Source organism: Ursus americanus, chromosome 19 (genome assembly GCF_024610735.1).
Source record: "Ursus americanus isolate L20-20 chromosome 19, mUrsAme1.1.p, whole genome shotgun sequence".
In the NCBI taxonomy this organism is placed as follows: domain Eukaryota; kingdom Metazoa; phylum Chordata; class Mammalia; order Carnivora; family Ursidae; genus Ursus; species Ursus americanus.
The window spans coordinates 25,982,392-26,004,047 of record NC_142145.1 but is presented as its reverse complement, the minus strand read 5'-3'; the positions used below and the strand labels follow the sequence as shown (position 1 = coordinate 26,004,047).

At 42.1% G+C, this 21,656-nt stretch overlaps 1 protein-coding gene and 1 long non-coding RNA gene across 2 annotated transcripts in view; one reads left to right on the top strand and one right to left on the bottom strand.

Moving 5' to 3' along the window:
* KATNAL2 (katanin catalytic subunit A1 like 2) overlaps positions 1-21,255 on the top strand; it is a 63,274-nt gene extending 42,019 nt beyond the window's left edge. The window contains exons 12-16 of the mRNA XM_045790017.2: positions 3,406-3,497; positions 5,759-5,869; positions 19,138-19,300; positions 20,210-20,312; positions 20,828-21,255. Coding sequence (XP_045645973.1) covers positions 3,406-3,497; positions 5,759-5,869; positions 19,138-19,300; positions 20,210-20,312; positions 20,828-20,967 — 609 coding nt within the window. The 3' untranslated portion in view covers positions 20,968-21,255. The remainder of the gene's footprint in view (positions 1-3,405; positions 3,498-5,758; positions 5,870-19,137; positions 19,301-20,209; positions 20,313-20,827) is intronic.
* On the bottom strand, positions 1,953-10,259 carry LOC148108477 (uncharacterized). The gene is made up of 3 exons (XR_015727700.1): positions 10,149-10,259; positions 5,741-5,861; positions 1,953-2,088 (listed from the first exon to the last, which is right to left on the bottom strand). It is a non-coding gene; the product is annotated as an uncharacterized LOC148108477 (long non-coding RNA).
* Positions 21,256-21,656: the final 401 nt, after the last annotated feature.

Here is a 21,656-nt window from a genome sequence, read left to right as displayed (position 1 = left end):
CCGACTCCCTGAGGAGCTGGGAGCTGGAAGCAGGGCTTGATCCCAGGACCCTGGGATCATGACGTGAGCCCAAGGCAGATGCTCAACCGACTGAGCCACCCAGGCGCCCCTTTTATGAATATTCTTAACGAAGATTGAAACTACTAAAAGAATTGTCTTGTTTAATGTTGGATAGCCAGAAAAGTCATTTAACAAGGACTCTCCATTCTGTGTGAACATTTTATATAACGAAAGTTCTCCTTTGCTTCAGTATTATTTTGTTAGAATTCTTAGGGCGAGGAAATGATTCCTCCCCCAATTTCTCCCCTTCTTTTACCATATATTTAAAAAAGTAACTAGTGTTGGGGTGCCTGGGTGGCTCAGTAAGTTAAGTGGCTGACTCTTGATTTCAGCTCGAGTCATGATCTCAGGTTCCTGGGATCTAGCCCATGTCAGGTTCCACACCCAGCAGGGAGTCTGCTTGAGGATTCTCTCTCTCCCTCTCCCTTTTCCTCTGCCCCTCCCCCACCCACATTCCCTCTCTTTCCCTCTCTAAAATAAATAAATCTTTAAAAAAAATAACTAGTATTTTTGAAAAAAAAAAAGGTACAAAAGGGAATATTGACCCTTGAGCCCTCTCCCTAGAAGCAACTACTACAGTTTGCAAGGGCAGCCTTTCAGAGCATTTATCTATATCTATATTAATACCAACAACTTCATCTATGTCTCCCTTCCTTATTAAATACAAGTAGGAACATATTCCACATACCCTTCTATACTTTTTTTTTTCCCACACTCAACAGTATAACTTGGCTATTGTTCCACACTATTAGAGAAGAACAGTTCTTTTATAAGTCTGCTTGGCATTTCATTGCCTGAGTATACCAAAACGTATTTAACCAGTCTTTTCTTAATGGACATTTAGGTTGTTTCTAGTCTCTTGCTATCGTGAACAAAGCTACAGTAAACAATCTTACTATATACATGTCCTTGCATATGTAGTAATGTAGGACAATTTCTTTGAAGTAGAGTTGCTAGGTCAGAGAGAATGAAAAAATCACTGATCACCAAATTGCCTGACAATAGCATTGCACCAGCTTACGCACCCATCAGTGATATGCGTGTTTGTTTCCCCCACCCTGGCCAACACTGTATAGTACCAAAATTTAAAAATCTTGCCAATCTGGGGGGACGCCTGGGTAGCGCAGTTGTTAGGTGTCTGCCTTCAGCTCAGGGCGTGATCCCGGTGTTCCGGGATCGAGTCCCACATCGGGCTCCTCCGCTGGGAGCCTGCTTCTTCCTCTCCCACTCCCCCTGCTTGTGTTCCCTCTCTCGCTGGCTATCAAATAAATAAATAAATAATCTTTAAAAAAAATCTTTGCCAATCTGATAGTGAGATTAATATTTCAGTGCTCAAATATGCATTTAATTCAAATGAACATCTTTTTATAGGTTTAGAAGATATTTGTATTTCTTATTTTCTGCGAAATGCATTTTTGGCTTTGGATATTTAAAAAAATAATTCAAGAGGAAAACAGATAACCTCTGCTAACCTTGAAGGATCTCATCTTCTATCCTTTCAGAAATTATTTTCTGAGCTCTTGGAAAGATCCTCACCTGGAAAGTCTTGGTCATGCTGTCAAGATCTTTACTATGAAGCTTTCAGATAAAGAGAGCCCTTCAGGACCTTCCTCTAAATCAGAGACACTTTCCTACCATTTGTTTCTCTTTCTATTCCAATTAGAGTTATTTATAGGGAACCCTTGGGTTGTGTTCCTCCCTCCCCTCCTAATGTTCTTGCCTCCTAGGAATTGATGCTATTGAATAGTTGAGTGGTCTCTTTAGCAAATGCACACACCTGTTGGTGCTTACATCTTTCAACACCCTCCCCCTTGCCCCCCAATCATATGATTTAACTTCCTCCAGGTACTTTTGAAAATTTTAGACTAATGCTTCCAGAGCACTTACCCGGAATTCTATATATTCTCTGGCACTGGAAAGAGCAGTGGCATGGTCAATATGGAGACATAGGCTCCAGATGTGGTTCTCCTTCCAACTGGATGTTTGGTCTTGTAGAGCCTCTTGGTCTCTCTGCACCTTAGCGAGCACCTTAAAAACATAAATGGTTCTATTAAAGAGTTCTGATATTCCACTTTTCATTGGGTAGATTGCTGCTGTTGTAATCATCCTTATTATCAGTTATTTTGGGGTTTTTTTGGTGTGTGATTAGGAAAACAAGTTACTGGCTTCTAATGAGAGGATCTCTATTGTGTCTAAAAGGCATTTGTGATGCGTGTCCCAGCACTGACACTGTTCTCTCAGTTCATTAGGCTGAGCCAATTGTCTCGGCCAATATGAAATAGGATTCTGTGAAAAGAAAATACTTGCGGACGAGCACGGATGCCCCATACATGCACGCAGTGGTGAAGGTGAGGAATTTCCCGCTCAGTGACAGGGAGACCTGTAAGGGATAACCTGCCACTACTCATGAAAACCACAATCTGGCCTTTTCTGGGCTCTTCTCCTCTTATTTGTTCTGTGATGCTTTGCTAGTGCTAAGTGACATGGAGAATAAATCCCCTATGCCTATTAAAGAACCTCTATTCTTTTCTAAATCTCTACTGCTTTCTCCGATCAACCAGTGAAGAATTGTATATGGTGCTCAAGAGATCACTTTCAAGGTTAAAAAAAAAAAAGGTTTAGTTTTTTATACTCTTTTCATCACCACCACATCTCCCTTTAGAGCTCTTTATTTTGTTTTTATATGTCTGTTCTTTTGCTGGCTGCATTCCTGTTCTCGTTCAGTCTATAATATTTTATTTTGGAATGGAACATTTTAGTCAATTGGGAATTGCCTTCAAGTACCTGAGCCTACCAAACAACAGTGTTTGAAGTGGTATGGGGACCCCATGGAGTAACTGGGGGAGCAGAAAGGGGCAAAATTCTTCAGTCTTGTTACCTATGACTGGAACTGTATCATCTCGCTACAGTTCTTCCTTCTGAGAATAACCCTCATTGTCCCTAAAGGTTAAGGGAAAATCATCAAATGACTTTACACATTCTAAGGCTTTTGCCGTCCATATGGAACATGTGATTGTCAGGGAGTCTCAGGGGCTAACTGACTGACTAGGAGCTCAGGAACTGCATTATATCTTAAGCTCTCCCATTTATGATTAGTAACCTTGAGCTAACCACTAACTCTCTCTGCTCTAATTTTATCAAGTGATAAATGGAAATAATTGGACCATCCATGGGGTTCTGCTAAGGGGAAATAATTGCAATGATTATAAAGTTATAGTGAAAGAACAGAGTGCAGCATAAATGCTTAATATTACAGCCATCCTAAGCTTTTAATCTCTGGGAGTATCAGTGAACTTGAACTTAAGTATATGAATTTGAATACATGGTTGCTTTTCTCCCACCCAGGTGTTATTCGAACTTGCCCGCTATCACGCCCCCTCCACCATCTTCCTGGACGAGCTGGAGTCAGTGATGAGTCAGAGAGGCACGGCTCCTGGGTAACAGACAGGGGGTTTTTTTGGTCATCACTTCTCCCCTCTTGTAAGTGTGTTTGATGGTCGGAAGCCCATCGACATTTACCAGCAGAATGAGCCTATTAATAAGCCCACAAATTTTCTGCAGACACGTGGAAAGGTCTTTAAATTAGATCCTGTTAACTGAACAGCTGATTTAAGTAGTTTTTATAACCGGAGGAAATGTCATCCTCCCTTCCCCCTTTCCCCACAGAGTGGTTTTCAGGCCCGAAGATCACCCAGCCCCATGATCCCAGGCTGCCATAACGGTCTTGCTGGCTCAAAATAGCTGCCTGTGACCACGTCCTCTGGAGCCAGAGGGGCTGCCTGTGGGGAACGGGGCTGCAAAGGCCAAGTCCCAAGAGGCAGCCCTTGACAAGGGGTGTGAGCCCAGGGAAGCCACCACTTCTCTGTGACATCAGGTTGTGGCTCAGCCTGTCGGATTTTAAATATGTCACATATGTTATCTCTAAAGATTAAGTGTCCACTTAATGTCCCCAGCAGAAAAGAACACATCTCAGACTGCAGTGAGCCTTCTGTGTGTGTGTGTGTGTGTGTGTGTATGTGTGTGTGTGTGTGTGTGTGTGCGCTTTAAAAAAGTCTTTCTGTCTCCGCCAGAAGTATTCTTCTTTGAAACTTTTTACTAAACCTGGTTTCGAAAAACAGGTCTCTGGGAAATTGCAACCCGGCTGCATTTATTAATGGCCTCTAATGGTCCATTATCAAGGCAGAACTAATAGTAATAAAAGGCAAATATTTAGCTTCTTGGACGTATAACTACAATATAATTTATGAAATTTTACTTATTGAAAATCATTTTCCTAACGGCAAAGCAACCATTAAGATGCACCCAAGAGGCCCAGCATTGATGGCATTGATTTAAATGGGACAACTGCCATGGCTTAATGGGTGCTAGTCAGCCCCAGGCTGGGACACCCTGTCTCTCTATCCAGGACCTGATGGGAAAAGACCGGTGCACAGGCACCCGGCTGGGCACCCACCAGACAGAGCACCCTAGTGGTCATTCCCTCTGCAAAGACCCAGCCCACGTGGCCTGCCTTACCGTAGTGACCTGTGCACTTGTTCTTCTTTCGCTTTGTCGATCTCCATTCCCAGGGTTCCCCACAGCTCTGAACGTGCTAATTTAGGAACTTCATCAACTATCCTTGTGTGCTCCAGGTTTTGCACTGAATGTCAGCTTCTTTGTCTGGAACTTGGACCCTAACACTAGAGTCTTCAAAGGCTCAGGGACTAAGAGCAGGTGCTCTGAAGACTTCTTGGGTCATATGATGTTAAAAGAATACTTAAGAGTAAATGCTAAATAAATATATAAATAATATATAAATATATAAACAAATATATACATATATAAATATATGAATAAATAAATATATAACTCTACTGTAAGAGACTGTCCTCTCTCTTAGGAAAAGGTAGTTCGAGAGTGAGTGGCACAATTCTTTAAAACACACACAGCTAATCTATGCGGCCACCATGCACTCGCAGAGATGAGAGGCTGAACGTCGGGTTGTCTAAGAAATGCACTTTTTTTGTCCTTTTATCTCAATCTGTACAAGTGAAGAGGAACGAGAGGCTGCTGAATGTAGTCAGTATTTAGAGCCAGTTCAGATTGTTAGGTCCGGTAGTGAGCTCCTTCTTTTTGGGAGGGTCTTTGGCATGGTGGAGGTGGGGCTCAGAGGGTGAATTTGCACAGAAGACAGCCCCAATCTGCTGTGTGAGGAAAGCATACTTTCCATGTCGTCTTATTAGGAGAGATGGAAACAGATTCATTGTAGTAGCTCATCTCTCTTTAATGGATTATATCCACAAATTATACTAAAAGAAATACTGTATATAAAAGTACTTTGATGCCTGCTACAGAAATGAAAGGATCCTTCTCAATTACACCATTTGTTCCAAGGGCAAATAGTACTGCAGGTAGAACCGCTGGGCTGCATTAAGTCCATCAGGGCTACTGTCTACCTTTCAGCTGTTCTCTAGTTCACTGCCAGCCTTTGGTTTCCTTTCCAATATCATCATTATATTCATTTACTTCCTTCCTATCACCCTTTACGTGAAAATTGTACCAAACTGCTTGTTTCCTCCAACTCTAGTACGAGTGGCTCCTTAGAATGAGGCAGGTCACCTGTTCTACCGGCACCGAATCATTGATGAGAGTGCCACTCTTGTCCTGGAAGCAAGGGCTCCATGTCTGGGGAGAATCTCACCTGTGTGTCTCTCTGTAGGGGAGAGCATGAAGGAAGCCTTCGGATGAAGACAGAGTTGCTGGTGCAGATGGATGGGCTGGCTCGCTCAGAAGATCTCGTGTTTGTCCTGGCAGCCTCTAACCTGCCATGGTAAGAGAGCTTAGTACATTATATTTTTTTAAAAAGATTTATTTGTTTGAGAGAGAGTGCATGTGTGCGTGGAGCAGGGAGAGATGGGAACCGAGAATCTCAAGCAGACTCTCCGCTGAGCACAGAGCCCTATGTGGGGCTCAGTCCCACAACCCGGAGATCATGACCTGAGCTGAAATAGCATCTTGCTTAACCAACTGAGCTACCCAGGCGCCCGTTGAACACATTTTCATGAGCCACTGAGTACGTTTGAAGACATTATGTTGGGCATTTTCGGCAAAGGCTCATTGTTTGGATCTAGCCCTGGGGGATTAATCTGAAGTCTTTCCTGGTCAAGTCCTCAGTCCTCGCTATCTGTTCCATGAAAGAACCTGCCTTAATAGAAGGAACATAGACCAGGCCTACCACTAACAATACTTAAAATGGACATTTTGGAGCACCTGGGTGGCTCAGCCAGTTAAGTGTCTGACTTCAGCTCACGTCATGATCTCAGGGTCCTGGGATCAAGCCTCATGTTGAGCCCCCCGTCAGGCTCCACGCTCAGAGGGGAGTCTGTTTCTCCCTCTCCCTCTGTCCCTCCCCCTGCTTGTGTTCTCTCTCCCCCACCCCCTCAAATAAATAAAGGCTTTAAAAAAAAATAAAATGGACCTTTGAGTTTCAAATCAAATTATTTACTATATTTAAGCAGGGCTTTGGCAGAGAATTATAAAATGCTGAAGTCTTCAGGTGGGATTCAAGGAATATTCCAGAAATAATACGTTTATACTTTAACAGTATTAAAATCAAACTTTTTTCTTAAATTAGGAGGAAAATCTTTAATGTTGCATAGTAAATAGGAAGCTAAATAATCTCTAATTGCAAATATAATCTACTCTCAGAGTCTTTTATTCAAACTGTATCCCAGAGTGGTTTAAGAACAATTCTAGAAGTGGAATTGGGAAATAAGAGAGGCTGACTAAGGAAAAACAATATCTAGTTGGAAAGTATATTTAAAAAATAATTATAATCCCTTTATACTTCCAAGAATATTTTCACATACATTATTTCTTTTGAGCCGCAAGTAAGACAGGAGACAGATGAGGAAATGCTGTTCTTGCCATTCACAGACAAGGTCAAGGAAGGTCAATCCACCCAAAGTCAATAGCAAATCTACAACAGAGTTGGGACTAGTAACACAATCTCTCCACCCTCACCTCTACCCCATCCATTTCTGTTTCCACAAAGATGAGGAGAGAAACTCTTCTATTGTTTCTCTTGCTGGTCATCTAAGCTCCAAAAGAAGTCACTGAAAAGAGATGATGTTCACGTGCAATCTGTTATTTGAAATATATTTCTAATTTCAACCTGGTTCCACCTTCCCTCAAATTTATAAGACTTCACTAATGTGTACGGTGATCAGCATTTTATGTGTTCATGATAGATCTATTTATGTACAAATATAAAAGTGAAGTCCAAGCAGAAAACTGTCGTTTAATTGTGATTGTGAAATCCCTCAGAGAAAGAACCTCCACTGCTTCATCCGTTTGAAATGGGGTTGATCACAAGCACTTTACTCCTGTCCCAAGTGACGTGCGAATCAGCTAGAAAGGTCTGTGCATGGCTGTGGGAATGTCTGTGCCCCCCAGGGGGACTGACACATTTTCTACAGGAACAGAGAAGCTTCTACTCCCAGTGAATACCTAGGACTTTGTGGAGGAAGTTACTGTGCCGCCACAATTTCCCTGAGGTGATCAGTTTTTAGTAAACCTCAAATGAAATGATCAGAAAAGAAAAAAAAGGCAATCAATCAAATATTAAAGAAGCTTAGAAGGTTTTTCCAAAAGAATTGCCCCTCATCAGGGCAGCAAATACGCACATGCTTTTGAGCTTTGCCTGCATCATCACAATGTCCCTGGGAACGATATGTTCTTTCTGAGCCATCCTTGAGCAATGCTCGGCTCTAAAAAAACTTATTATGAAAAATTCCAAACAGACAGTAAAGAAGAGGAAAAAGCACCCACCATTTCCCAATTTCAGTAACTAACATCTTGCCCGATTGATTTTTAAATTTATTAATTTGAGAGAGAGAGCACAGAGGGAGAGGGAGAAGCAGACTCCCCACTGAGCAGGGAGCCCGACACGGGGTGTGATCCCAGGATCCTGAAATCATGACCTGAGCCGAAGGCAGGAGCTTAGCGGATTGAGTCATCCAGGTGCCCCTTGCCCGACTGATTTAATCTCTTCCTGCCCCCTGCTTCGTTTTGCTGCACTACCTTAAAGTATATCCCAGTTGTCACATCCTATTGTCAAGTCACTTCTCACAAACATACCTCGGTATACATCTTTTAAAAAAGGGACATTTTCTTCCATTACTGTACGATGCCATTACCACCCCCAACAAAATTAACAGTAATTCCTCCGTATCATCTAATACCCAGTTTATATTCAGATTTCCCAGATTGTTCCAAGATGTCTTTTTACAGTTAATTTACTGAGCTGCTATCCAAATAAGGTTTGCATTTTGTTACTGGTTTTTCCCTTAAGTCTCCTTTAATCTAGAACAGACCTCCTCCCCTTTTTTTCCCACTTGCCATTGACTTGTCAGGGAGACTGTCCTGTAATAAGTCTAAATAGTCTGGATTGCACTCATTGTATCCCTTGATGGGAAAAATAATATTTAGAGATTGCAATCTCACAGTTAGGGGTGCTCCTTGCTAACTGAGTTACCATCGCTTCTTGGCCTATTGATCAGGCAGAACTAGGGAAATACATAGTTTTAAAAAGAAGCAAATAATGACTTCACACTAGTATTTCCCCTTCAAATTTAAAACTACAAGAGCTTTAGTTAAATTATTGGATTTTACAGTTGTACATTTTCTCTAATTGTGAAAATCTTAGTTACCATTAATATAATTAACATTTACTTAATCCTAATATGTAGGTATATTCTGTATTATGTAACAGAGTTTCTCGGTAATAAGACAACTCCTCTCATGACAGCAACATTTTTGACGAGGAAGATGGTACACACCTGGCCTGAGATGGAAGTGCTAATTCAGGATTTCTTAACCTCAGCACTGCTGACATTTTGGGCCAGATAATGCTTTGTGGGGACTGTCCTGTGCACTGCGTGATGCTGAGCAGCGTCCCTGGCCTTTCCTCACTGGATACCAAGAGCATAACCCCCATCGTAACAACCAAAACTTGCTTTCAGACATTGCCCAGTGTTCCCTGGGGGGTAAAATCATCCCCAGTTGAGACTCACTGACCAGAAGTGACAGACATTATATAGAGACAAACTACACATGCCCCACAGATGAACTCTCAAGGTTTTGTTTTTTTTTAACTCCAAGAAATAACTGAGTTTGGTTAACTTACACAAAAGGTGGCATATTATATAAATTGTTCTGTATCTTGATTTTTAACTTAACAAAATATTCTGAGCAGAAAGTTCTTACTTACTCCCTTTGTAGCTGTGTATGTTGCATTTTGTGCATACGATAATCTATCCCAATCACCTGATGATGGGCATTTGGGTTATTCCTACTCTTACTATTGTGAATAATGGTGCACATATATCACTTTGTGTATTTGCCAGTGTATCTTTGGGAGAGGTTCCTGGAAATAGAATGGCTGGGTCAAAGGGTTAATGTGCATGAAATTATAGTAGAGATTGCCAAATTTCCCTCTATAGAGGTTGTACATTTTGTATTCCCACTAGTGTCCTGCTTTCATTACTTAACATTATACTGAGAACATTTCCAAAGTCATTAAATAATCCTTGAAAATTGGATTTTGTAATGGCTGTCCAAAATTCCCAAATGTGAATATACCACAATTTAGTTAATCATTCCTTTCCTGTTGAACATATATGATGCTCCCAACTTTTCTCTATTATAAATAACACTGAAATGAACTTCCTTGAATAAAAATCTGTGACCAAAATTTGGTTTTTTGCTTTAGGACAAATTTCCGGAAGTAGGATTACTGTGTAAAAGGACGTGGATGGTTTGTAAGCCCCTTGCTACATACTGCCCAAGTCCATGTATGAGGAAATACCGCATTCTTCTCAAGGCTATTGGAACAGACCTTTATCTTGGCTTCAGGGCCTTACATGAGGGAGCAAAATTATCTGATTACAGCAGACTGTCCTTCTGCCGGAAATAACTAAATCATACCAAACTATATAAAAACCCAATCTTAAAATCTCCAAAGAGATTCTTCATGGTTGGTTAGTGTTAGTTCTCACTTACAGCATCTTTCAGGGCACAAGGCTCTCATTTACTACTTGTTAACTTACCATTTTCCCTGGGCAGGGCAATCCATTCTTTCTTAGAGGGTTGGTCATTTCTCCCTTCTCAGCAGTGAGATGGTGTGCAGCCTCTCCTCCAAGGAGCACCTGTCCTCAGCTACAGCATCCCAGAGAGGACCAGAAGGAAGCAAGAAATAACAGTGTGGCTGCGTCATTTGATGTGTAAATAAGCAATGAGGAGAATAACAAATGTTGCATTTGTAATATTATCATTAAAATAACAGCCATGTAAGAAATGTTTAGTGAGCACGATTATGGCTAATTTGACCCACTTCCATTGTTAAGTGTGCACAAACTCAGGCCTAAGAGTCTAGAGGGAAAGAAAATACTGACCAGGGCCATTAAGGCAAATGCCATCTTTAGATGTTTTACAAATACGGTGGGAAAATTTTATGTGTGAAGCATGATGAAACTCATCTCTTATTTACTACTGCAGAAGGGCTAGAAAGTTCACTATCCTTAAAAATCAAACACTGAGTATGACCAAACTTTGGATTAAAAACAAACAAACCCCAATCCTAATGTTCAGAAGAAAGAATAAGATCCAGGAGATTATTGCACTGGGAACGTGCAAGAATTTACCTATGTAAAGTGACTTCTTCCTATAGGAGCTGTCTCCTCTCTGGTGTGATATTTCTATAAAAGTGTGTGCATGGGACTGAAGAGAGCACACATAACCCCTGTTCTTCCTACAATCTCTCCATGCATTTCGCGGGCTCCAGGGGAAAGCCTCACGCCTTGGCTATCATCACCCTCCGGATCAACGTTTCTCTGAGAGTGGTCTGCCATAGGTCAATAAGCATTATACAAAGGATAGAACCTAGTGATCTAATAAATTCAAGAGATACTGAATTAAAGACAGTTCAACTGGTTTCCCTCCATGACAGGACTTCTCAGTGCCTTTAGGATGTTATTGTGCGTTGTGACTCTCCAAAAGAAGCTATGAGAAAGTGATGAGAAAGCGGTATGTTCCATACTTATTTGACCCCAGAATCCTTTCCTCAAGGAGCATTTCACAAGACCAACGTTCCATTTGAGAATGCTTTGGGAAACAGTGGTTTGCGTGAACTCACTCTGATCTGATGACTGCATCTTTTTCACTGCAATTGCATTCAGTCATGCTTGCAGGCTTTTTATTGTTCACTGTATTTTTGTGCCTACCAGTGGTCAAACTGTTTTGCTTGAAATTGCTTCTGCCCATACATAACATCACTATCCCATGCAACAATATCAAGTCCATGATCTTCCACGTGAGGTTGTCGGGTGATTCTAACACAACCAGGAAAGAAAGGTGTGGTGCAGGACTGGGTAGGTGCAGTGGGGAGGGCACAGGACTGGCTAAGCAGGAGGTTGCTAGTGGTAACCTTGCCCTTGTCCTGTTCACATCTTACTCTGTTTGCTTTGTTCCACCAGACAGAACCTCTTTCAACCTCTTTTCAACCTACCGTGGCATTTCTTTTTTCTTCTTAATGGTGCAGGTTGACATGTGAACTATAATTTTAAAACCAAATTTTACAAATTATGAAATCAGTATATCTGTTTTATGGGAAATTTGAGAGCTAGAAAAAAGTACTCATAATTTTACTACTGTGACACAGGGATTAGCCTCTTTGTATATACCTTCTGGAGAAAATGGTGTAGTTATCATCATTTGTTGCTGTGTAGCTTTCCACGGTAATTTTTTTTCCCCAAAGAAGAAATAGTTTTACTGTTTTGACTATGTAGAAAAGTAATACACACATACTCATTAAAAATATAGTATATACTTCGGTACTGCTTGAAAGTGAATGGTCCCCTGTAAATGCACCCTGGTAAATAGAAATCTTCCCAGATTCTTGTGTGTGCAGTGTATACACACACACACACACATGATATAAACTGTGATCAACCTATGGATACAAATTATTTTCTTGTATGGCCTGCATTTTTTGTTCTTTCACTTCATATATTATGGACAAGTTTGAAAATCTACCCAACTCCATATAGAATCCCACTTATGGGTAGGCCATAATTTATTTGATTTTTTTCTTTTTCTTGAGGGTTTTAAGATGGCATCAGCCTGCTGGATCATGCTCCTCCCACCACGACTCAGCTCCCAGCTCAGCCCCGCAGATACTTATAGGTGGGAAGCAGATATTTTCTTCAGTGTTTGGCTGGAGTAGAGCAGGGATTATCAAAAGGTTTTCATAGTCCTTTGTATAAAGAGAATGGGCTTTTGCCTGTGCATGTTAGCAGTTTTGGGGCCTAGGTGTCTCCAGTGCCCCACTGGGGATATATGAGAGGCAAAAGGAAAACCCAGAGAAGCCACTGCCACGTCATCCCTCAAGTCCCAAGGGGCCCAGTCTGTCCTCCTCCTCCTTTCACCCTTCAGTGTTTCCCGGCATTTGTAGGATGCATTATGTTTAGGGATTTTTGATTCTAAGAGGATGGGCTATTCCAGCTCGGCCAGAAGTAAAGGTCTCTTCTCTTCGATCCCCTTTTATCTTTTATACATCTTAAACACAATCATTTTGTGCTCCAGACCAGTGGAGTCTAATTCTGTTAAGTTTCTCCTGCTCTCATTACATGGTGGTTTGTTACAGGTCTTGTAATTTTAGATGGTGAGCTTACATTTAATGAAGGGGACTCTGTCTGTGAGTCTTGCATGTGTGCTTCCAGAGAAAATTTATATTTGTGTCAAGCTTTAGACCACTTTAAGCTAATTCTCAGCTTAAGGTTTCTCTGATCATGCCAATGAGGGTAGGTCTGTATTCTGAATCACAAAGGAAGACCCTAAAGTGCAAGACAGACAGATTTCCTGTTCCTTCCTTGGCAGTGGGCATATTTTCCTGACCCACCCTTTCATAGAGTATGTGCCCTCTGGTTGTTTTATGTAATGGGCTTTGATTCCACCTCCCATCTTGAATGTGCCCAAGGCCTTCTATGCCATCCCACATGTAAACTTGCAGATCCAAACCTTTTGTACCTAAGAGGCAAACACCCCAAGTCAGCCACAGCTTCAACTTCAAATGCTCAGTGTTGATTTTCAGCTTCCTCTTCATTTTTAGTCCTCAAGAATTTTGGCCCTGCTTCCTTGTGGGCTCATTTATTGTGTATTCAAAAAGCGTTTCCTATAATTCATCGTTTTTAAAGGGGCTTTATAACAAGAGATTTCTGGATATCTAGAGTTCTTCACTTTGCTGCAAACAATCTTCCCATTTTTTACAAATCAATTATTGATAATATATTTGCTGGCAGGAATAATGGGAATATATCTTCGTTGTTGGTATTATAGTAATTAGAAATAATTTTTACTCTTTATTATAAAGAAATGATGCTCTTAACCCAAATATCAGTAGGGCATAAACTGAACTGATTGATCCAGACTTTCCTACTGGATCCTCTTGTCTGGGGCTTGTAAATTCACTCCTCAGAATGAGGAGTCTCTGGAGAGGAGAGGCTGGAGACTCCATACGAAGACTACATCTTTCTTTCTTTCTTTTCCTTTCTCTCCTTCCCTCCCTCCCTTCCTTCCTTCCAAGATTTTACTTATTTATTTGGGAGAAAGAGGGAGAGCATGCATGAGCAAGGGGAGGGGCAGAGGGAGAGGGAGCAGCAAGACCCCCTGCTGATCAGGGAGCCCAATGTGGGGCTTGATGTGAGGCTGGATCCCAGGACCCTGAAATCATGACCTGAGCCGAAGGCAGACACTTAACTGACTGAGCCACCCAGGCGCCTCGAGACTACATCTTTCAATTCATCTTCAAAAGCATTGCCCAGCCAAGTGAGTTTGATGAATCATCCCCTAAAATCATTGTTTCTATTATTTTCACTAAAGATGAAAACAGAAAGTTTTATTCCCATTGCCCGAGATGATGCTGATTTTCTCTATTAATTAGAACTAATGACTATACAATGCTAATTTTCAACAAAGCAGATAAACCTTCATAAATGAATGCTGGGCTTTAAGGAAGCAGACCGTTTTACATGAAGCCAATAGCCCTGCACCAAAAGTTCATTCATTCATCCAAGTAGTCTTTATTGAGCACTTATTCTGAGTATTCTGCGTGATGGCTGGATGGGGAACTCAAGAAATATGGTCCATGATCCTTGGCCTCTGGAAGCTGGCTATCTAATGGACGATGAATGAGATATAAACACAGATAACTTGAGATGGGGATACAGCCAGTACTATGTGAATGGTACAAACAAGTAAAATACAATGGTACAGGGAGGAGGCCATTTCTGAGAACAGAAATTTAAAAGAAAATAAAGTCTTCATGGACTACAGCACACTTGAACTGGACTTGTGAAATGACCTGGCTCTTGGTAGACAAAGGAAGCGAAAATTGCTGAGTAGAAGCTCAACAAGGATGGCAGAATGTGGACTCCGAGAACAGCAAACAGACCAGTTTGGCCCACATGGGAAATGCAGATAAAAGTCAGCTTGTGTGGGGTTCACTGTGGGAGACGAAGTAACCTTTAATGCTTTATTCACTGGCTCCCCGTTATTCACTGGCTCTACTGCAGAATAGTGAGTTCCTTACTCTGCTCTTCAAGGGCGGCCATGATCACTCCCTTCATGTGGGTTATAGACGTACTACGAAGGCTGCTTACAAAATGGAAGGTTCCTTTCCTCCTGCCACGCTGAGAGAGTTTGAACTTAATAATGTTTTAACTGTTGAATGAAACAGAATTACGTTCTGTTTCCAAATTCTGTAAAATTTGGAATTATCTGTGTCCCAGGAACCACACGGTTTAACAGGAGAGACAGGCAAAGGGCTGAGGAGAGGCCCTGAATTCAGGTTTGGCGCAGAACCCCGGGTGCTCGGGTGCAAGGTCTCAGGGCCAGGAGGCTGTCTGGGAGGCCAGTGAGCACAGGCCCAGCAGCCCGGGCCTGAGGCCTTGTGAGGCTCTGCCAGGTCTCATGTCACTCTTGCTGGTTGCTTGTGTTTTTTGAGGTGATGAAGGTACCCGAGAAGCAAAATAAAGGAGACATGAGAACGGAACAACTAGTCAACAATCAAAGTGTAAGAGCTAAAGGGAGTGTTTTCTGGTTGCCACACATTCAATTTTTTCATATAACTGTATTGGCATAAAGAGTAATTCCTGGGTACATTCCATTTGTCCTTTGTTTCCTCCCTTGCATGATTATATTATTATTGATGTCATTAAAAGTGCATCCATCAGACCTGGCTGTCAGAGAGTTGCACTTATTTTGTGCCCACAAGCAGTTTTGAGGTAAATCTCTTGCTTTAGGGCATTAGTTGATCAATATAGACATCTATAGTGAGGTATTGTTTCCCACCTCCTGCATGACTCCATTTTCCTAAGGCATTCTGAGGATCTGGTCTTCTTTTCAATAAGAAGTCACTTCAGAAGGGATGGGGAGACCCGGGAGAAGGTACCCCTACAAAAGAACGTTCCTTCTGCAGTCCCCTGTCCTTGCAGGAGGTGCAGCTGGTCCAAGGCAAGGCCTTGAAAGAAATACAGCAACAGCTTGTGGCCCCCAGCTCTGCAATTTCCTTCAGGGTAGTCTCTGTTTCCTTCCTGGGTTTTAGTCCGATCTCAAGTCCCATTTTTATCTTTGATGTTTACAGGACAAACACTCCTGCAGTCCAAGGTCAAAACCTCCCTAGTATTGCCTCTAGTTATTCATAAGGAGGGAGTGTGTCTCATTAATTTCTGTATTTTGAAGACTTAGCAGTAACAACACACTTGGCAAGTGGTCAGTATTGCTGACCTGAACTGAATTCCTAAATTGTGAATTTAATGGTTTCTCCTCTATTGAATTATCCCTCCCTCACCTCCTTTCCTTTCCCACCATCTCCTCCCATTCAGCCACAACTCTCTACTGTCTGAATCCACTCTGGATTCATTCAGACATACCAGGTATTCTATCGATTTCATCTTCTTGGAGCCATGTCTGCCAGAACCTTCTTGCCAACACCAAACTGACCTGATGATCCTCTGTACCCAGTAGAGAAGGAGACTGCGGGAGCTCACCTCATCATCCTGGAGATGTCCTTTTCCTCCTGTTTCTTGAATCCCATGGAGCCCTTTGGTTTGGTTTAGGCTCTCCCTTTGGTCTTTCAGTACTTTCCTGATAAAGGGTGCATGGGAGATAAAGACTTGTAGGCTTTGCATGTTGAACATATCTTTACTCTGTCCTCTTAGTTGTTTGATCAAGATATAGACTTCTACATTGGAAATCACTTTTCCACAGAAGTTTGAAGGCATTACTCTATTTTCCTTTAATGTCTTGCATTGCTGATGAGAAGTCTTATTACTGATCCTTTGTCTGTAATCTGTTTTTTCTCTCTGGAAGCTTTTACGATCCTCTTTGTTCTTGGGGTCCTGAAATTTCACCATGGTAGGAGTCGGCAGTCTACTTGCACTTACCGTGCTGGCATCAGACCAGTATCCGAGGCACAGGCTCTGGGCTCTCACTGTTCAGGTTCAAATCTACTGCCACCATTCTCTAGCTTTCTGACCTCAAGCAAGCTACTCAACCTCTGTGCCTCAGTTGCCTCTCCTTAAAATGGATAAAAAATAGTACCTACCTTGTAGGGTTGTTGTGAGAATTAAGTGAGTTAATATCTGTAAAATGCTAAAGCCAGTGCCTGCCGCTTAGAACTACTAGTTAAGCAACAGTTTTTATTAATATTTCAAATACAAAAAAAAAATTTCCTAGAGTTTTGCAACATTTCCTTGACCCTGTGCCTTAACTAGAAATGTTGGCCTTGAGAGGGGGGAATGGCTGCATAGAGGGGCAAGGCTGAGTCTCTGACATGAAATGAAATTTCAACAGTGCGAGACCGATGAAGTACAAAGCAAATGCAAAAAAGCAATAGGTGGTTGTTATTGCTGGCGAAGCACCCTCACACTATGGAGTCTCAGCTCAGGACTAGAGGAACAACAGGTAAAGACAAGACAGAATCTTTAAAGAAATCTAATCACCCCAAGTTAGGATTCACATATGCTCTCCGAAAGGATGTTTTCAATTTTCAATGTAAAAGGGAATATCAGGACAGAGATTCAGAATGAGGAAGAACAGGAAGATGCGCTGGAAATTGTGTCTTTATGAATGAGAAATATCTGGTGATGATGCTTTCCTTGTTACTCTTTATTAATGGTTAGGCCAGACCAACACACAAGCATTGCCTCATTTCTATACTAGGAAATCAAAGAGATGTTTCCCTCCATTCTAGGAACCTGAAATTTTAACATAAAAACAGTTCACAAACTCACACTAAAAACGATCTATTAATAGGGATGGTAATACAGGGTAATCAAAGAGCCCCCTTAATGAGGGAAAGCTCTATTTTACCGAATAGTGCCAAATAATACATTTGGAATGAAAAAAAATTTTAATCACTATTTTGTACCACTCTTATGAAATAACCAATTCAAAGATCATTAACAGATGCTAAAACCACTAGCTGAAAGGGGATGGGAAAAGGAGTATTTACACAGTGCCAAAGTATTGCACACAGGGGCGCCTGGGTGGCACAGTGGTTAAGCGCCTGCCTTCGGCTCAGGGCGTGATCCCGGCGTTACGGGATCGAGCCCCACATCAGGCTCCTCCGCTATGAGCCTGCTTCTTCCTCTCCCGCTCCCCCTGCTTGTGTTCCCTCTCTCGCTGGCTGTCTCTGTCTCTGTCAAATAAATAAATAAAATCTTAAAAAAAAAAAAACTTCAAAGTATTGCACACAGAATACTTACTACTTGCAAAGAGATGTTTACAATGGAGTGGTCTGTGGTCATCAGATGATCCCAGTAATTAAACACCACATCACTAATAGTGGGACACACCAACATGTGGATCCCAATGTAATGAATATGAAAACATAAAATCATCTATGAAATATACTTGCCAAAAATCACTACCCTGATTCTAATTAAGCTTTTAGATCTATGTTCCATCTTGGAGGACAGGGCACAGAGGAACCAGTTACATGATACCATGAGGAAAACATCAGGGGAGTCCAGAATGTGTCTTATTTTGGTCAAGGCAAAGTCTAAAGAAAGGGCAAGGAGACTGGTCTAGATTATAAGAGATTTAAGAGATATAACCATATGTAATGCATGATTCTTGATTGGATTTGGGTTGGAAAAGGTATTTTGGGGATGACTGGAGAGATTTGAATATGGAATGAGCATCAGACATTTTATGCAATCAGTGTTAATTCTGCTGAGTGTCATAATAGTATTGAAGCTATGTAAGAAAATGTCCTTATTGGGGGAAATGTATGCTAAAGTATTTAGGCGTGAGATTTCATGATGTAATTTACTTTGAAATAGTTTGGCTGGATAAATAGATATGAAGCAGATATGATGAAATATTAACTGCTGTTGAATCAAGATGGAAGGTTTATGGATATCCATTGTTTTATTCCACTTTTCTGTTTGGAAATTTTATATTAAGAACTTAGAGAATTGGCTCACAGATGCGAAACTGCATAAACCCGACCTGACAGTGTTTTGGGAGGGGCAGGCTTGTGGGTCTCAAAGGGCCACACTTGCGTTGGGCACCCTGGAAGGAACTTTTGCTCTTTTGAGTTCAGCAGAGCAATGGCGTGAGACAGTCATTCACTCCAGAATGTATGAGAATTTGGGAAGAATTAATGTACTTCCCAGCGTGCCCAAGTTATTGTCAGGAATAATAACTCACAGGCAGCTTTAGACTGAATAATTCATGGTATGTCTGCAATGGGAATGCTCACGTGTGGCTGTTGTTAGTTGGATTTTTCCCCCAAATTAAGTCACCTAAAATGATCTCCTTTACATGAGGTATTTTGGGGATGTATTTTCTTTTTTTAACCAAGTCTTTCTCCCAAACAACATGAGGTGATTTTCCTGTTCGCTCAAGTATAGATGTAACAGGTAAAATGCAGAATGGCTTCCTACAACGGTAAACTGTTCTTAAAATATAGTTACTGCTTAAGAAGTGAGTTGATCACTCTAATCAGTTCCTCCATTTCCTACGTGATCTCAGGGAGCTGGACTGTGCCATGTTACGCCGCCTGGAGAAAAGGATTCTGGTGGATCTCCCCAGCCGGGAGGCCAGGCAAGCCATGATCCACCACTGGCTGCCCCCCGTGAGCAAGAGCAGGGCTCTGGAGCTGCGCACGGAGCTGGAGTACCGCGTGCTGAGCCAGGTAAGCTGCCTGGAGGGAGCACCTGCAGGCCAAGCAGCCACCACACGAATCTTCTGGGTCGGGTCCTCTCATGAGCTGTTTTGGGGCATATTCCTTGAGTCACTTAGAAAAGACCTGAGCTGCCCAGCAATGCACATCTTCATTCAAGCAGGGAGAAACAGTGCCATGTAGTGGAAATAGCAGAGGGTTTCGACTCAGAACCTACAGTCAAATCCTGGTCCTGCCCCTTATTAGCTGTGTGGCCTCAGGGAAACCACTGACTCTCTAAGTCTGTTTCTTCATCTGCAAAACGGGTAACCGATATACCACAAAGGATTACCGTGATGATTCAAATCTTCTACAAATGGAAATGGGGGTACATATCTGCTACCCTCATGGTCACTGGTGTCACTGCCTCCTCTGAGTGGACACTTGAACATATTCTCTGTTCACCTGAATGATGAACAGCTGAACGATGTTCTCTGAGGTTCCTCAAAGGCAGGTATGATCTTATTCACAAGAACACAAGTGCCTTCCAAATTTGATCATCCCTGAATTTGGGCACAAGGACCCCATTAGGCTACCATGGGTGGTCTGGTCCTTCACCAGCATCTTCCAGCATGATGGCATTAGGGAGTTGTTTACTGCCCAGCTTCTCAGGTTATCCAAACACGTAAGCAGCCTCTCTACCCCCAAACATGATAGATCTGGGAATCTTTGTGTGGTGTTCGTGGGGGACAGATACAGATTCTAAACAGGGGCTCTTTTTTCAATTTATTTAAATTCAATTAGCCAACATATAGTACACATCATTAGTTTTGGATGTAGTGTTCAATGATTCATTAGTTGCGTACTGGGTCTTGCCTATAAGAACGTAATCATCACCAGCACTGTGATTACTGACCAACGGCTGGTCTGCGGCTGTTTCAGGAGACTGAGGGCTACTCGGGCTCAGACATTAAGCTCGTCTGCAGGGAAGCAGCCATGCGGCCTATGAGGAAGATCTTCAGTGCACTTGAAAATCACCAATCAGGTATGGTTGGGATCACAGCGAAGGTGCTCTGGGAGAGAAATTTGTTTAAAAATCCAACTTTCACCAGCAGATGGAGCCTTGCTCCTGTGCTCGGTGGCTCTTTGCACTTGCAAACACATTCTTTGGTCAAACTGTCCTCCACGTACTCAACTCATCTCTTCTGTGGTGTTCTGTTTTGGATCAACTTTGCCGCAGATGATAAACTCCTTAGGGCTCAGGCTTTTATTTCTCTGGCACAGTATGATGTTGGGCTGGATCCATTTGCGGCACTATATAACTCTTAAACACTACCTTGATAACGATACATTTAAGTCATATTTTTTATCTGGGCTTCAGGGGCTAAGTTGCACATTAAAGAATTTCTCCTCCAGCTCTCTTTAGTCTTGCCTTTTGCTGCATTAACCATTAAGAATGCTGCATTATGCATTGTCTTGAAAAAAAGTCTATTAGCATTTCAAGAGCACGAATCACCATAAGGTCAATTACTGCGCTGTTACTGTTGTGTTTTTATCTAGAGAACAGCAATTTACCTGGAATCCAGCTGGATACAGTGACCACTGCCGACTTCTTAGATGTGTTAGCTCACACCAAGCCTTCAGCAAAGAATCTGACTCAGAGATACTCGGCCTGGCAAAGTGAGTTCGAGTCTGTATGAAATCACATCTACCCTGACCTGGCCACAGAGACCACCACAGAGGCCTTCCAATTTATTAGTGTAAGCGGGAGAAGAGCATAATGATTGGGAGAGAAAAGAGAAAATTATCCTTGAAGACTGAGTTCGTTTGAACAACTGTACTATTTTGGAAAAAAGAGATATTCTTGTTAATTTTTCCTGATTGATGCCAGCAAAACACTGAAGATGTTAATTACAGGTGTATATGCTATCAGTCACGCAATGGAAACTTTTCTCACAATTCGACTCCATACAATTTGATGAACAGATTCTTACAGTGTTCCTTGTTTGTGAATTGGTATTTTCATTTCGAAGAAAAAGACCTAGTTTGGGAAGCTGTGTTAGAATGCACAGTGGCTCCAAGTTGGGGGGCCCATTAGAAGTTAAGTGTGACAGACCATCCGACCAGCTCATGGGCTTGCGGGTGGTTAGGAATGGGCGTGGGGAAGGACATGCAGTGCTTCTTCTGACAACATCCTGAGTGTCATCAGCTCTCCCTAACTCTGACCCCAACCAGTTCTATCAGCAGCAAAGCCCTAGCAGACTAGCTCCCCCGCAGAGGTTGCTGCTACGCCTCAGGGGAGCATCTGGAGTTTTGGGCTAGCAGCAGGGCTGCCGCCACCACCACCAGCTTCATCTGAGCCTTTGGAGTTCTGGCCCCTAGTATCATC